This window comes from Ranitomeya variabilis, chromosome 2 (genome assembly GCF_051348905.1).
Source record: "Ranitomeya variabilis isolate aRanVar5 chromosome 2, aRanVar5.hap1, whole genome shotgun sequence".
Taxonomy (NCBI): Eukaryota; Metazoa; Chordata; class Amphibia; order Anura; family Dendrobatidae; genus Ranitomeya; species Ranitomeya variabilis.
Window position 1 is genome coordinate 222,998,470 of NC_135233.1, and position 15,402 is coordinate 223,013,871.

Below are 15,402 nucleotides of genomic sequence, written 5' to 3' on the forward strand. Positions count from 1 at the left end.
AGAATCCTTGGCTAAGTCAGCCTTCTTCTCTTTCAGAAAGTATGGTTGTCGGTGGTCGGCGATGCCTGGGTCAGAGAGGTAGTCACATCCGGTCACAAAATCGACTTTTATTCCCCCCCCCCCCCCCCCAGGAAGACGTTTTTGTCTCACCCGCCAAAACATCTGTCTCAGGCCCCAGGGATTCTTCAGGCAGTCTCTTCCCCACTACGCACAGGAGTAATCATGTCTGTTCCCTGGAGCGAATGATTATCGGGGTTCTACTCCAGTCTTTTCGTAGTCCCGAAGAAAGACTGATCAATTTTGGATCTCAAGCGATTGAACCATCATGTTCGGATCTGCCATTTCAGAATGGAGTCCCTACGTTCGGTAATCACCTCCATGGAACCAGGAGAATTTTTGTTCTGTAGACATTTAGGATGCTTATCTTCACATTCCTGTTTGTGTTCAGCATCAGAGATTCCTACGGTTTGCGATCCAGGTGGATCACTGTCAGTTCACAGCCCTTCCATTCGGCCTGGCCTCTGCCCCCAGAGTATTCACGAAGGTGATGGCCATCCTTCGCTCCAAGGGGATTCTCATAATTCCTTACTTGTAAGATCTTCTGATCAAGGGGCCGTCCTGGCGAGACTGTGACCAAGAATCTTCAGATCACTCTGGACACTCTGGTCCGTCTCGGCTGGATTGTCACAGAGAGAAGTCCTCCCTGACCCTGTTCAGCACCTGTTGTTTCTAGGTATGAGGGTCGACACGGCTCAAGCCCGTGTCTTCCTTCCAAAGGAGGAAGTTTTCATCCCTCTGCCAGGGGATCCCCACTCTAAAAGCAACCAGCTTCTCTTACCCTGAGGTCCTGCATGAGAGTTCTTGGAAGAGGATTGCCGCCATGGAAGCTGTGCCTTTTGCCCAGTTCCATACCCGTCTTCAGCTGGCCCTCTTGTCAGCTTGGGAAAAGAGGACAGTCTCCCTGGACCGGCCTGTGCTTCTGCATCTCAAGGTGAGGCAGTCCCTGACCTGGTCGATGCTATCAGCAGCAGTCCTACGAGGGAAGTCCTTCCTTCCTCTCTGGTGTCAGGTCATCACCACCAATGCCAGTCTCCTCGGTTGGGGAGCGGTCTTTGTTTGTCACACAGCGCAAGGTCGATGGAATGCCCAAGAAACCGCTCTCCCCATCAATCTCCTAGAGATCAGGGCAATTTTCTTTGCCCTTCACCAGCTGGCAGATCCTCCTCGCAGGCCAGCCGGTCCACATACAGTCGGCCGTGGCTTACATAAACAATCAAGGCGGGACTCGCAGCAAACCGGTTACAAGGATTCTGCGATGGGCGGAGCGTCATGTTCCCCCCATATCAGCCATGCTCATTCCGGGGGTAGAAAATTGGGCAGCCAATTTTCTGAGCCGTCAGGGTCTCGCATCGGGCGAGTGGTCTCAGCCCTGCAGTTTTCAACCAGATATGCCACAAATTGGGCACACCGGACTTTGACCTGATGGCATCTCGGATGAACCACAAGATTCCTCAGTATATAGCCAGATCCTGGGATATGCTAGCCATCGGTTGCGATGCTCTGGTAATCCCGTTGTCACTATTTCAACTGCCTTATCTTTTTCCGACTCTTCCCTTAATTCTGAGAGTCGTGAAGAAGATAAAGGCAGACGGGATGCCTCCAATTATGATAGCTCCAGACTGGCCAAGACAGGCCTGGAATGCGGAGCTGGTAAACATGCTCATCGACGCTCCCTGGAGGCTTCCAGACAGTCCAGATCTTCTCTTGCAAGGCCCCCTCTTCCACAAGTTTTCACAGTCTGAGTTTAGCGGCATGTCCTTTGAGGCTGCAGTCCGGAGGGAGGCTGTTTTATCCCATCATGTCATTCAGACCATAATTAAGACGAGAAAACCAGCATCCTCTCGTATCTATCACATAGACTGGAAAGCCTTCTGGTGGAATGAAGACACCAATTTGGTCCATATGTCCTCTTCTCTTCTTTTCTACACGCTGATGCCCTATTTGTCATCTCTGAAGCTTGTCGTAAGGGGCTCCTTGCTTCTAAATCCACTATTGCCGATGGATTCGTTCAGCAATATTAGAGGCATACTCTGGGGGTGAAGGCTCACTCCACTCGGGTGGTGAGGGCCTCCTGGGCTGTTTGTCACCAGGCCTCGGCTTTACAGATTTGTAAGGCCGCGACCTGGTTATCTTTGCACACCTTCGCAAGGTTTTACAGGGTTCATACCCATGCTTCGTCTGATGCAGGTCTGGCAAGGATGGTGCTGCAGACGGTGGTTACGCACTGGCAGGCTTAAGTCTGTTTTCTTTCTCCTACGCCTCATTGGGGGACACAGGACCATGGGTGTTATGCTGCTGCCACTAGGAGGACACTAAGTAAACAGAAAGATTAACTCCTCCTCTGCAGTATACACCCCTTCACTGGATACAATTTCAACCAGTTCTTGCTTAGTGTCTTAGGAGGCACTTGGGTCTTTTTTCCCAGACCCCAACTTTATTTTAATTTTTGATTTTTTAATTTTATGTAAATTTTTAATTTTTTATTTAACGGAGTGAAGGGGGCGACGGGTCCTTTTTTTCATAGGGTCCGCTCTCCCCCGAACCACCAACAACAGGCGAGCACGGCGAGTATACCTCCCCGTCCCTCTCCTGCGACGTATGGCGCACGAAAAGTTTACGCCAGGGCAACGGTTCCTATTTGGTCCCGATTTCCCCCAACCCCCTCCAGGACCCTGCATTACAGCAATGTAATCTGGAGAAGAATGCAGTCCGGAGGGGATGTTGTGCCGCAGCCCCCCTCTGCTACAGCAGCGTGATGCATCAGGGGCCTCTCCATTCCCATCCAGGGTACATGGATTGAGTTCGCATTCTCACAGAAGCGCCTGCAGACCTGTGAGAACCGGGACAATGGCGGCTGTAAGTACCTTCATGGGACTCTCCCCTGCTCCACCTTAGCGGCAGCGATGCGGTCCGGGTCCCCAGGGAGAGGCACCGCCGACCGGGGGTCGGTGGTGCTCGGCGGCGCTCCGTTGCGGCCGTCGCCGCACATCGTCGGCAGGCCCCAAAAAATTTAGTCCCCGGCTTCTTCAGCCGGAGTAGGCCGCAGTGGGAAACATCTCCTCCCTCGGCCGTAGCTCCGCCCCCTACATCGGCGCTTCTCGTCTGGGACGAGAGGCGCCCTCCAAATCTCGGGGGCCATATTTCCTCTCTCCCTGCACGGAGTCCACGCTTCTACAGCGCTCCAAGGAGAACTCCTGGATAAAGAACCGCCATATCTCTCTCTGGGGACACAGACAGGACCGTGGGTAAGCTGTTTCAAGAAAGCTTAACCCTTTCACTGCGTATACTGCCCGCTCTGTCCCTAAGGCACTATGTCTCAATCCAAGGAGACAAAAAAGGGTAACAAGAAGCACACAGTGTTTTTCACTGTATGTGCCACTTGCAATGCGGCCCTGCCCCGAGCCCACACTAGCCCCTTGTGTGCAGATTGCGTCTCGCCCTCTGTGCAGCCGCCCCTTGCCGACGCCGGTACCGTCGCCGATGCCGCAGCCGTCGACCTGGTAGAGCCTAGCCCCCCTGAGTGGGCAACCTCTCTGTCACGATCTGTGGCTTCCCTAACCAGGGCAATTAACTCCCTCCGGGGCCCCCCTCCAGGTCGGACCGTGGAGGATTCAGACGACGGTATGGATTCTTCTACCAGCAGGGGGCGTACCCGGTCACTTTCTACCCGGGGCTCCAGATAACGTGTTCACGTTTCATCCCCTGACCATGAGCTAGCGGGCCCTTCAGTACCTGCAAGCTCTGCTTCCAGGTCCCCTTCCCCAAACTCGGATGACTCTGAATATGAGTCCGACATTTCCTACGTTCAGGACCCCCCCCCTCCCAAGAGTCTCTCGACTCTCTCATTGAGGCGGTAAACCAGACCCTGAAGGTGACTGAGGACTCCGCATCGGAACCCGAACATGTGGTGTCTTTCAAGAAATCTAAATGTGTTCACCCTCACTTTAAGGAGATTGTACAAAAACATAGGGATCGCCCAGATAAACGCTTCATAGGACAAAAGTCCATCGAGGCCAAATACCCTTTTTCTCGGGAATTAGTCAAAGACTGGCTGCAGTCTCCCTCGGTGGACCCTCCTGTGTCACACCTCGCGTCCAAGACCATCCTGTCTCTTTCGGACGGTTCCTCCGTTAAGAATCCCTCCGATCGCCAGATTGATTATCTGGCTCGTTCCGCCTTCGAGGCCACAGGAGCGTCTCTCTTCCCATCCTTCACCGCCTCTTGGGTGGCTAAGGCTATGGTCTCTTGGACCGAGACTCTTTCTTCTAACACCAGTGATTTACCTCCAGAAGCCAGCATACTGGTTAACCAGATAGCGCAGGCCGGAGACTTCATAGTCAACGCCTCTATGGACGCAGCCAATTGCGCTGCACAGGCAGCCGCCAATGCAATTTCCATCAGGAGAGCCCTGTGGCTCAGGGATTGGCGAGCAGATTCGGCTTCTAAACGTTCTCTAACAGCCCTGCCTTACCAGGCCGGTCGGTTATTTGGAGAAAAATTGAACCAAATGATCTCGGATGCTACCGGAGGGAAAAGTAAATTTCTCCCCCAGCAAAAGCCTACCCGGTCCTTTCGGTACCAGCAGCAACCTCCATTTCGGCCTTTTCGGTCCAATACCAACTGGTCTTCTAGATCCTCTACCCCCGCATCAGGACGAGGTTCGCGCGGTGGCCGAGGCGCCCAGGTCTCTTACAGACCTAATCGTAACTGGAGACCCAGGCCTAAACCTCCCGGGTCTAAGGGATCCGCATCCCATGGATCCTCCGCCCAATGACTCCTTGCATCATCCGGGGGACTCCAGTAGGCGGACGTCTACTCTTGTTCCGTCAAGCCTGGCTCTCAGTCGTTTCCGACGAGTGGGTCAGAGAACTGGTGTCCACCGGATACAAAATAGAATTTTCCTCCCCCCCCCCCCCCCCCCCCTACACGCTTCTTCCAGTCTTGCCCTCAAAGGTCAAAGGCCACAGCGTTTCTCCAGGCAATACGGGCACTACAAAAGGACGGAGTCATCATTCCGGTCCCCCTAGAACAAAGATTCAAGGGTTTCTATTCGAATCTGTTCGTGGTCCCAAAGAAGGACGGATCACTACGTCCGATCCTAGACCTGAAGCTACTAAACAGATTCATAAAAATCCGACACTTCAGGATGGAATCCCTCCGTTCTGTGGTCGCGTCTATGGAAAAGGGAGAATTCCTGGCATCCATAGACATCAAGGATGCCTACCTGCACATACCGATCTTCCCTCCGCATCAGCAGTTCCTTCACTTCGCCTTTTGCGGGGAACACTTCCAATTTGTGGCCTTGCCCTTCGGTCTCGCCACCGCTCCCAGAGTTTTCACGAAGGTCATGGCGGCTGCCATGGCCATTCTTCATTCCAGGGGAGTGGTGGTAATTCCGTACTTGGACGACCTGCTGATAAAGGGTCCTTCCTACCCAGCGTGCGAAGAGTCCGTCGTTCTCACGGTGGATACTCTTTCTCGCCTGGGATGGAAGATAAACTTCGAAAAATCCTTTCCAATTCCGTCTCAACAAATCTCCTTCCTGGGGATGATACTGGACACTTCCCGCGGTCTGGTCATACTCCCTCAAGACAAGGCTTTGGCCTTGCAGCAGGGAGCCCAGCGTCTTTCTCGTCCAGTATCCCACTCCATTCGCGCCAGCATGCGAGTTCTCGGGCAGATGGTAGCGGCCATGGAAGCGGTCCCATTTGCGCAGTTTCACCTCCGTCCCCTGCAGCATGCGCTACTGTCGGCTTGGGACGGCAACCCGTCCTCCCTCGACCGCCGATTCATCCTGTCCCCTCGGGTCAGGAAGACCCTCAGGTGGTGGACGCTGAAGTCCTCCCTAACCCAGGGAATGTCTTTTCTCCCAGTACGGTGGCTGGTGGTGACCACCGATGCCAGTCTCATAGGCTGGGGAGCGGTCTTCAACCATCACACAGCCCAGGGGCGGTGGTCCATTCAAGAGTCTCGCCTTGCCATCAATATCCTCGAGATTCGAGCTATCAGGCTAGCATTGTTCCACTTCCACCGACTTCTGGCAGGTCATCCAGTCAGAATCCAGTCCGACAACGCCACGGCCTTGGCATACATCAACCGTCAGGGCGGTACTCGCAGCAGGATGGCCATGCTCGAGGTGTCTCACATCCTCCATTGGGCGGAGTCGAACCATTCACCCATCTCGGCGATCCACATTCCAGGTGTGGAAAATTGGGCGGCGGACTTCCTCAGCCGCCAGGGCATCGCCTCCGGAGAATGGTCCCTCCACCCGGAGGTCTTCCAGCAGATTTGCCATCGCTGGGGGACCCCGGATGTGGATCTCATGGCTTCCAGGATGAACAACAAGGTTCCTCAGTTCCTTGCTCGGTCCCTCGACCCACGGGCCCTCGGAGTAGACGCCCTGGTCCTGCCTTGGTGCCAATTCCGCCTCCCGTACATTTTTCCTCCTCTTCCCCTACTACCGAGGGTCATCAAAAAGATCAGGGCAGAGGGGGTACCAGTGATTCTCGTCGCGCCAGACTGGCCGCGTCGGGCATGGTACGCCGAACTGGTTCAGCTGGTAGCCGACGTCCCCTGGCGTCTTCCAGATCGCACGGATCTTCTTTCACAGGGCCCGATTTACCACCAGAACTCAAGGGCCCTGTCTTTGACGGCCTGGCCGTTGAGTCCTGGATTCTAGGCCAAGCGGGTTTCTCTCCCAGGGTGTCCTCCACCATGATCAGAGCTAGGAAACCTATTTCCATGCGTAGTTACCACCGCACCTGGCGAATTTTTTTCTCATGGTGCGATGCACAGGGACGATCTCCTCTAGTATTTTCCATTCCTTCCATACTGGAGTTTCTTCAGTCCGGACTAGAGTCGGGACTTGCCCTTAGCTCCCTAAAGGGTCAGGTTTCGGCATTGTCAGTCCTTTTCCAGCGGAAGATTGCCAATAGGTTGCCGGTGAAAACTTTCTTCCAGGGAGTTTCCTGTGTGGCGCCTCCCTACAGGTCACCCTTGGATCCGTGGGATCTCAACTTAGTTCTCGGAGCTCTTCAGGAGACTCCCTTCGAACCGCTACAGGACGTTGCCTTGACCTTCCTTTCTTGGAAGGTAGTCTTCCTAGTAGCCGTCACGTCCATCAGAAGGGTCTCGGAGTTGGCTGCGCTCTCCTGCCGCCCTCCCTTTCTAATTTTTCATCCGGACAAGGCGGTATTGAGGACCTCTCCCACCTTTTTGCCCAAGGTCGTCTCCTCTTTCCACCTCAATGAGGAAATTGTTCTGCCTTCGTTCTGTCCGGCACCGGTCCATCGCATCGAAAAGGCTCTACACACCCTTGATGTGGTGAGGGCTCTTCGTCGGTACATCTCAAGGACGGCTCCCTTCCGCACGTCAGACGTCCTGTTCGTACTTCCAGAGGGGCCCAGGAAGGGTTCTCCTGCTTCAAAAGCCACTCTGGCAAAATGGATTCGATCAGCCATTCAAGAATCCTATCGTGTCAAAGGTGTTCCTATCCCAGCTGGGATCAAGGCTCATTCTACTCGGTCGGTAGGCGCCTCGTGGGCCATTCGGCACCAGGCGTCAGCACAGCAGGTCTGCAAGGCTGCGACGTGGTCCAGTTTGCACACTTTTACCAAGCATTACCACATTCATTCTATCTCTTCTGCAGACGCCGCCCTTGGCAGGCGCATTCTGCAAGCGGCAGTTCCTTAAGCCGTAAGCCAGTGGTACATGGGGTATTAGCATATTGTTCCCCACCCAGGGACTGCTTTTGTACGTCCCATGGTCCTGTGTCCCCCAATGAGGCGTAGGAGAAAAGGAGATTTTTGTTTACTTACCGTAAAATCTTTTTCTCCGAGCCACTCATTGGGGGACACAGCACCCACCCTGTTAGCCTGTTTTGGCTTGTTGTTACTTCTTTGGTTTTGACATAGTTGTCTTTGTTCATGCTCCTACTGCTTTACTACCGAACTGGTTGAAATTGTATCCAGTGAAGGGGTGTATACTGCAGAGGAGGAGTTAATCTTTCTGTCTACTTAGTGTCCTCCTAGTGGCAGCAGCATAACACCCATGGTCCTGTGTCCCCCAATGAGTGGCTCGGAGAAAAAGATTTTACGGTAAGTAAACAAAAATCTCCTTTTTTCCTTTTTTTTTGTTTCTTCTTCTGATTCCCACCCTAGGGACTGCTTTGGGACATCCCATGGTTACCTGTGTTCCCCAATGAAGCGATAGATTTTTGGTACTCACCGTAAAATCATTTTTGGAGCACCCTTCCTAATTGTGGATACCTCTATTGGGCCTACATTCGTTTGTTGTTGGGTTGGTACATATGTTGAGTTTTGGTTGCTTCTCCTACTGCTTTAACCCTAACTGAGGTACTTCGTGTCTGTCGGTGGGTGTATCCTGCGGAAGAGGAGCTATTTTCCTTTTCTGCCTAGTGTCAGCCTCTTGGCGACAGCAGCATACACCCATGGTTACCTATGTCCCCCAATGAAGGCTCCAAGAAAGATTTTACGGTGAGTACCAAAAACCCCTCTCTTCTCCTTCTCCACTGTGATTATAGGAAATTTTTGGCAAAAATCTATATACAACACCACTGAGAACAATTCTTTTTTTTTTCTATGGAGATACATGACTTCCCTGTACTACTTGTCTTTCTTACTCTCCAGGTGTTAACATCTCATTCATGCTCAGAAGAAGGCTTGGAAGATGCCGCCAACGTGTTGCTTCAGCTTTCCAGAGGAGACCCTGGGACCCGAGACACTGTATTAAAGCTGCTGCTGAGTGGGGCCCACCATCTAGGTTATACACTGTGCAAACAGATAGGTGAGGAATATTGTTTGTAGGAGACCCCCGTGGGTTTGGTTCTAGTTTTGTGCAGTCATTAATTTTTCTTCCATATTCTTTCCTAGGTACGCTGTTGGCAGAGCTGCGAGAGTATAACCTGGATCAGCAGAGACGCATTCAGTGCGAGGCCCTCTCTCCAGACGGCATGCCGGAGGAGCAGCCTCATAACACCAAGGCAAAGGGCAAGATGCAGAGCAGGTAAGTGTCACGTCTGTAATTTTTTTAGGGCCACAAATTACTTATTTCTCCTTTTGGGCATAATTCAATCTAAAGTGTCAGGTCTCTCCCCACTCCATCTCTGCGATCCAGGTTTGACATTGCAGAGAACGTGATAATCGTAGCTTCACAGAAGAGACCTCTAGGGGGTAGAGAACTCCAGCTACCATCTATGTCCATGCTGACGTCCAAGACCTCCACACAGAAATTCTTCCTGCGAGTACTACAAGTCATCATTCAGCTCAGAGATGACACCAGAAGAGCCAACAAAAAGGCCAAGCAAACCAGCAGACTAGGTGGGCACCTTTTTTTCCCTTTTAGGGCCTGTGCACACGTTGCAGATTTGCTGTCAAATCTCTTGCTACTGAACTATCTGGCCACGTCTGGGATGCATTGAGCTTGGTTTGAACAGTCACTTTGCAGACTCCCTGTAAAACACACAAGCTGTAAATCTTTGCAATAATGAAGAAAGCACCGTGTGTTCCTGAAGGATGCCAAGATGTATTTCTCGCAGCACCATTAGTTAGGACGATTAGGTAATTTGGTTCAAAAAGTCGTTTTGTTGCAGCAAATAGCGGAGCGGTGACAGATGTCACGTTTGAGCCATTAAACCCTCATGAGCCAAGCATGCCTGGAAATTATTTAAAAAAACAAAAACAAAACTCAATTGGACAAATGGGTAAAAGTTACTAATGAGCATTGCGATGTAGGGTTAGGCCAGCCTTCGTTCTGCACCCAGTGCATGTTGCCGGACAATGTTTTTTTTCTCAAGGCTGTCTTCTTCTTGCAGGGGCTGCCAGTCTGGCCTCGGCTAGCAGCATCCAGGCCGCTGTGCAGCAGCTGGAGGCTGAGGCTGATGCCATTATACAAATGGTACGTGAGGGTCAAAGGGCGCGGAGACAGCTGCAAACTGCAACGGTTAGCATGATGACTGGCGCTGGCAGAGCATTCATCCTTAGTTTGTTCCTCTCCCTCATATTATTTTATGTTTAATCGGTTTCTATTCACATGTGTTTCCCTACTTTTCCACTGTCCTGTGTGTCCATAGCTTCGTGGTTACGTGTATCCTCCTTCCATCCCAGTTTCGTGCATGGTTCATTAACAGAAGCGCCTTGCTTTTGCGGACAAAGCGTGCGTTGTCTACATGGTTGGCATGGCATCTCATAATCTCGTGCTGCTTTATGTATCCTCCATCCTCCTATCATTACTAGTCTCCTTACACTTCCACGTCTCTGCCCTTCGCACAAATCTGATTTAAGTTTATTCGTTTGTTCAGGCGGAAGGCTCCGCTCGGAGGGAGGAATCTCCTATGGATGTTGACCAACCCTCGCCAGCCACACAAGATACCCCGTCCGTTGGTCGGTATCAAGATAAGTGGTGTGCGTGGGTAACAGGTTGCGCCGGTTTCTTCGTTTGATAACCCGTGGGTCCTGTCTTATATTTCTAGCCTCTGAAGCATCTCAAGCCGCTGAAAAGAAAGAGGAAGAGCGACTCCCGGAGCTGCCCCTGCTGAGCGAGCAGCTGAGCCTGGACGAATTGTGGGACATGTTGGGAGAATGTCTAAAGGAGCTGGAAGAGTCTCACGATCAACATGCAGTGCTAGGTACCACGACCACAAGCTGCAGGCCTCACTCTGACTTTTCTATATTTCTGCCGATATTTAATGTCTTCTTTTCTTCTTGTCTGTTCTGCAGTTCTCCAGCCGGCCGTAGAGGCGTTCTTCTTGGTCCATGCAACAGAAAGAGAGAGCAAACCTCCCGTGCGGGACACACGGGAGAGCCAACTGGCTCACATAAAAGATGAGCCTCCCCCATTATCGCCAGCACCCCTCACTCCCGCTACACCTTCTTCCTTAGATCCCTTCTTTTCAAGGGAGCCCTCAGCTATGCACATCTCATCCAGCCTGCCTCCTGACACTCAGAAGTTTCTACGATTTGCAGGTAACTATGTACTTAGAGTATCATGTAATTTTATTTATTATTTTTTTTTAACATCATAGATTCTTCAGATCGGTGCAGTTTCAGGTTATAAGACTCGCATAGATTGCTAAAAAAAAGTCGCCATTTAAAGAGTTGTACATGCTTATAGACTTTCTCTTAAACCTGAACACCTCTTTACATGCTTCTTTTTCAGTGATTGGTGGTGGTCTCAGGACATGGACTTCCTCAGGTGCTTTCATGCATGTTCTGCAATTCTAACATTAAAGGACTATGTCACTTACCCCGTGTGCAGGGCATTCCAGTAGCTACAGATATCCATGGTTACGACCACTCTGACAATTAGTTGTTAGTGGTTGTAACCATGGATACCTAAGCTACTGCAATGCCCTGCACAATGGGGTAAGTGACATAGCTTATTCAGCAGAACGATACTACATTTCTAATTGATATTTGCTGCTATTATTATTATTATTATTCCTACAGTATATTAGGATGGGATCTTGGAGATGGGAAAACCCCTTTGAAGTAATAAGTATTTTTCTCGTAAATCAATAAGTGCACATGAAAATAAGAAACTTTGTAATAGATCTTACCTGAGAAATCTTCTCCCCCCTCCTTGACGGATCGGTCATTCTCCATTCACAGGTAAAACATGTATTCAATGAGTACAGACTTTCCCATTACTGAGATAGATGACAGTTGGTGCTCATAAAACTCCATGGAGATCTGTAACTGTGGTTTCAGGAGAAGTTGCAGTATGATGCTCCTCCCTCTTCCATAGAATTTTATAAACACTAACTGGTGTCTCTCCTGTTATGTGAATAGCTGCATTCACTGAATGCAGATTTCTCCTTCGCCTCATTGGGGGACACAGACCGTGGGTGTTATGCTGCTGCCACTAGGAGGCTGACACTAAGTGATACAAAGAAAGTTAGCTCCTCCCCTGCAGTATACACCCTCCTGCTGGCTCTCAGCTAACCAGTTCTTGCTTAGTGTCCGTAGGAAGCACACGGACTGGTCTGCTATTCAGACCCAAAGAACTCTTTTTACTTTTACCTTTTTACCTTTACAACGGACGAAGGGGGCGACGGATTCTTTCATGTTCCGATCTCCCCCGAACCAACAGGCGAGCACGGGAGTTTTACCTCTCCGTATCCTCTCCTGCGACGTGGGAAGCCACTGCCTGAGCTGATTCTAGGGGCGACTGGCCCCTTCAAGGGCACCGATCTCCCCCCCTCCCTTATCAGACGAGCACTGGAGTGTCACCTCCATGTATCCTCTTCTGCAGCCAGGCCTATTGCCGGACATCAGCCCTGCCCACCAGGTTTTACCCTCGGCTGTTCAGAGGCACTCTACAGCGTGGCGTCCGAGCAGCCCCCACTGCACCACCACTATTTAATGCGGATGGTACAAGGAGGCGGACGGTTCCTCTCCACCTCCCTGCTAAAGGGACGATGGATTGAGGACTTTTCTTATCCCTGCACCGTCCAAACAGCAGCAACAGCACAGGATCTTTTTCTACCTTCTGACCTGCTAAACAGAGCTGCTTACTGGGGTAAGTGCCGGGACTCGAGCGGTTGGAGGGCTCTGCACATTTTCCCTCGTTCAGCGCCGGCTGGCTTCAAAATTTAGCCCCCGGCTTCGGGTCTGTGTAGGCCGCAACCTGGAACTCCAGCCCATGCTAGGCCGCGCTTCAGGCTCCGCCCCCCTATTCAGGCGCCTCTCATTCAGGACGAGAGCTCTATTCTCGGCGGCCATCTTCATCCTCCTGCCATTTCCGGACACGAGCTCATCCGGAAGTGGCTGCTGCATCGCACCGGCGGTATTCAGCACTGAAGACAGCGCTACTCCAGACGGGGGACTCAGAATCTCGGTAAGGAGAATCCTCCCTCCGCACCCCTCCCCCGCACGCACCCCGGCAGCATAAAGGGACTAGCGTTCCCTATTTTTTGAATACTTAAGACCTGCAATATCTGGTTGTCCAGCAAGCTCCGGTCTTAAAGGCACGGGTCTTAAGGGTACATGACCGCATTCCCTGGTCTTAAAGACGCATGCCCAGTAGTCGCTGGGCTTATAGGTACATGTCCAGCTTTCCCTGGCTTTGTTAAAACACATGACCAGCCTAGTTTAAAAGGGGCACATTACCAGCATTCTCTGCTCTTTAAGTAATGACCCGCCAGAAGCCCGTCACCTTTCCCAGAGTACTTAGTTCAACTGAGCTCAGGAGCCGTCCTCCGCCGCCGATCTTGGCTCTTCCCAGAGTACCTAGTTCCCCTCAAGGGGCTTCACCTCTGGCGTAATCCTTGAAAAATGCCCCGGTCTTAAAGACATATGACCAGCATGCCCTGGTCTTAAAGGCACGTGACCAGTATGCCCTGGTCTTACGCACAGGGCCAGTATGCCCTGGTCTTACGCACAGGGCCAGTATGCCCTGGTCTTAAAGGCACATGACCAGTATGCCCTGGTCTTACGCACAGGGCCAGTATGCCCTGGTCTTAAAGGCACATGGCCAGTATGCCCTGGTCTTAAAAGCACATGACCAGTATGCCCTGGTCTTAGAGGCACATGACCAGTAGGCCCTGGTTCTTAAAGGCACATGACCATTTAAAGGCACATAAACAGTATGCCCCCCCTAAAGGCACAAGGCCAGTATTCCCTGGTCTTAAAAGCGCACGACCAGTATTCCCTAGTCTTAAAGGCGCATGACCAGTATTCACTGGTCTTAAGGGCACATGTTCTATCCGAAGCTGGTCACCCTAACTGAGCTCTGGAGCCCTCCGCCGCTGATCCCAGTTTATCTCAGAGTACCTAGTCCCCTCAGTGGACTTTGTCAATGGTTTCTCTGACCAAGAGATTGAATCCCTCTGTGAACCCTCTGTGGCTCGGAGTGCTCGCAGGACCGATATACATGGTCCCTCTCCTACAATGGGAGCCGTCGGCTAGCAGGGGCTGCAAGTATTCTAGAAAAATGTACAGGCGTCTAGAAAACGGAAGTTTTCATTTCCTGATCTCTCCCCTATGATTTGTTGAGAACAACGCTCTGAATATGGATCAGATATTGCCCTGGATTGCCAGAGCTTCAGAAAAGGAGGAACTCACCTATTTATATCATCAACAAATTGACGAGCGGTTCCCTGGACAGAAGCCTCTACGTGGGATGCCATACCTGGTCTGATTTTTAAGGGCGACGGGTCCTTTAAAGGGCACCGATCCCCCCACACCATCAACAGACGAGCACATGCAGTGTCGCCTCCATGTATCCTCTTCTGCATCCAGGCCTATCGCCAGACAACCTGCCCTGGCGTCCGAGCACCCCCCTTTGTATCACCACTATTTAGCGGCTGATGCAAGAAAGTGGACGATTCCTCCCTGTTAAGAGGATGGTGGATCGAGGGTTCCTAATTTTCTACTCTGTACGACGATGGCAAGAGACTGTATTTTCCTGACCTGCTGGATGCAGCCCCGCATTCTGCCACTTGGCAGACTAACCGGGTAGAATTTCTTGTGGTATACCTACCAGTGTCCCTGCCCGATGTATCATCAATTAAAATACCACAGACTGTCGGATAGCAAATCTGGTTTGTTCCGTCTTGTGGCTTCGGGTTCAGCGCTCTACCCTTCCTTAGTCGTCACATGGGTTGCTGGACCAATAGTCTCCTGGTCAGAGACCTTACTACTTCGATTCACACAAGTAACCTTTCCCCGAAGACAATACAGCTGGCCAATCAAATCTTCTGAGCGGGAGACTAACAAGGGATCGTATCTTTTCTACAGACCCAACCAGCAGTGGAAGCGTTGTCCAGGACAGTCTAGATCTAAGGGATCTTGGTTCCAAAAAGGGAATGAAAAGTAAGACCGATCCTGGACCTCAAACTTCTAACAACATTTGACAAGGTCCTCCTTTTTCAAATGGAGTTCCTCCGCTCAGCCATTACTTCAACAGAAAAATGTGGAGTTTCTGGCATCCATCGACATTCGGGATTTTTACCCTCACATTCCTGTTTTTCCCCCTCTACAATAATCCCTTCGCCTTCCATTCGCGAACAGCATTTTCAAGTCACGACCTTGCCCTTCGACCTGGCTACCACGCCAGAGTGGTCGCAAGGGTCATGGCGGTTGTCATGTGCCTCTTGCACCCCAGAAGCATGGTCGTCCTGCCCTATTTGGTCGACTTTCTAGCCGCTCTTCCAGGACTACGCTGAGTCGTCTATATCACTTGCAATACCCTCTCACTTGGGCTAGCAGCTAAACTTAGACAAGTTTTTTCCTCATTCCCAGCCCAGCAGATCCTTTCTGAGGATGATCCTGCACAAGAAGGATGGTAATCCTCTCTCGAGTCAAGGTTGTGGCCCTTCAACAG

At 51.4% G+C, this 15,402-nt stretch overlaps 1 protein-coding gene across 10 annotated transcripts in view; it reads left to right on the forward strand.

Moving 5' to 3' along the window:
• Nucleotides 1–15,402, forward strand: part of HUWE1 (HECT, UBA and WWE domain containing E3 ubiquitin protein ligase 1) — a 149,332-nt gene that overhangs the window by 127,837 nt on the left and 6,093 nt on the right. For 6 of the 10 annotated variants that reach the window (XM_077283731.1, XM_077283727.1, XM_077283726.1 and 3 more), the window contains 7 exons: nt 8,709–8,865; nt 8,952–9,084; nt 9,166–9,398; nt 9,893–10,020; nt 10,379–10,460; nt 10,550–10,705; nt 10,797–11,042. In XM_077283731.1, the coding sequence (XP_077139846.1) occupies nt 8,709–8,865; nt 8,952–9,084; nt 9,166–9,398; nt 9,893–10,020; nt 10,379–10,460; nt 10,550–10,705; nt 10,797–11,042 (1,135 nt within the window). The remainder of the gene's footprint in view (nt 1–8,708; nt 8,866–8,951; nt 9,085–9,165; nt 9,399–9,892; nt 10,021–10,378; nt 10,461–10,549; nt 10,706–10,796; nt 11,043–15,402) is intronic. The other 4 variants (XM_077283729.1, XM_077283735.1, XM_077283730.1 and 1 more) reach the window with 3 other exon arrangements.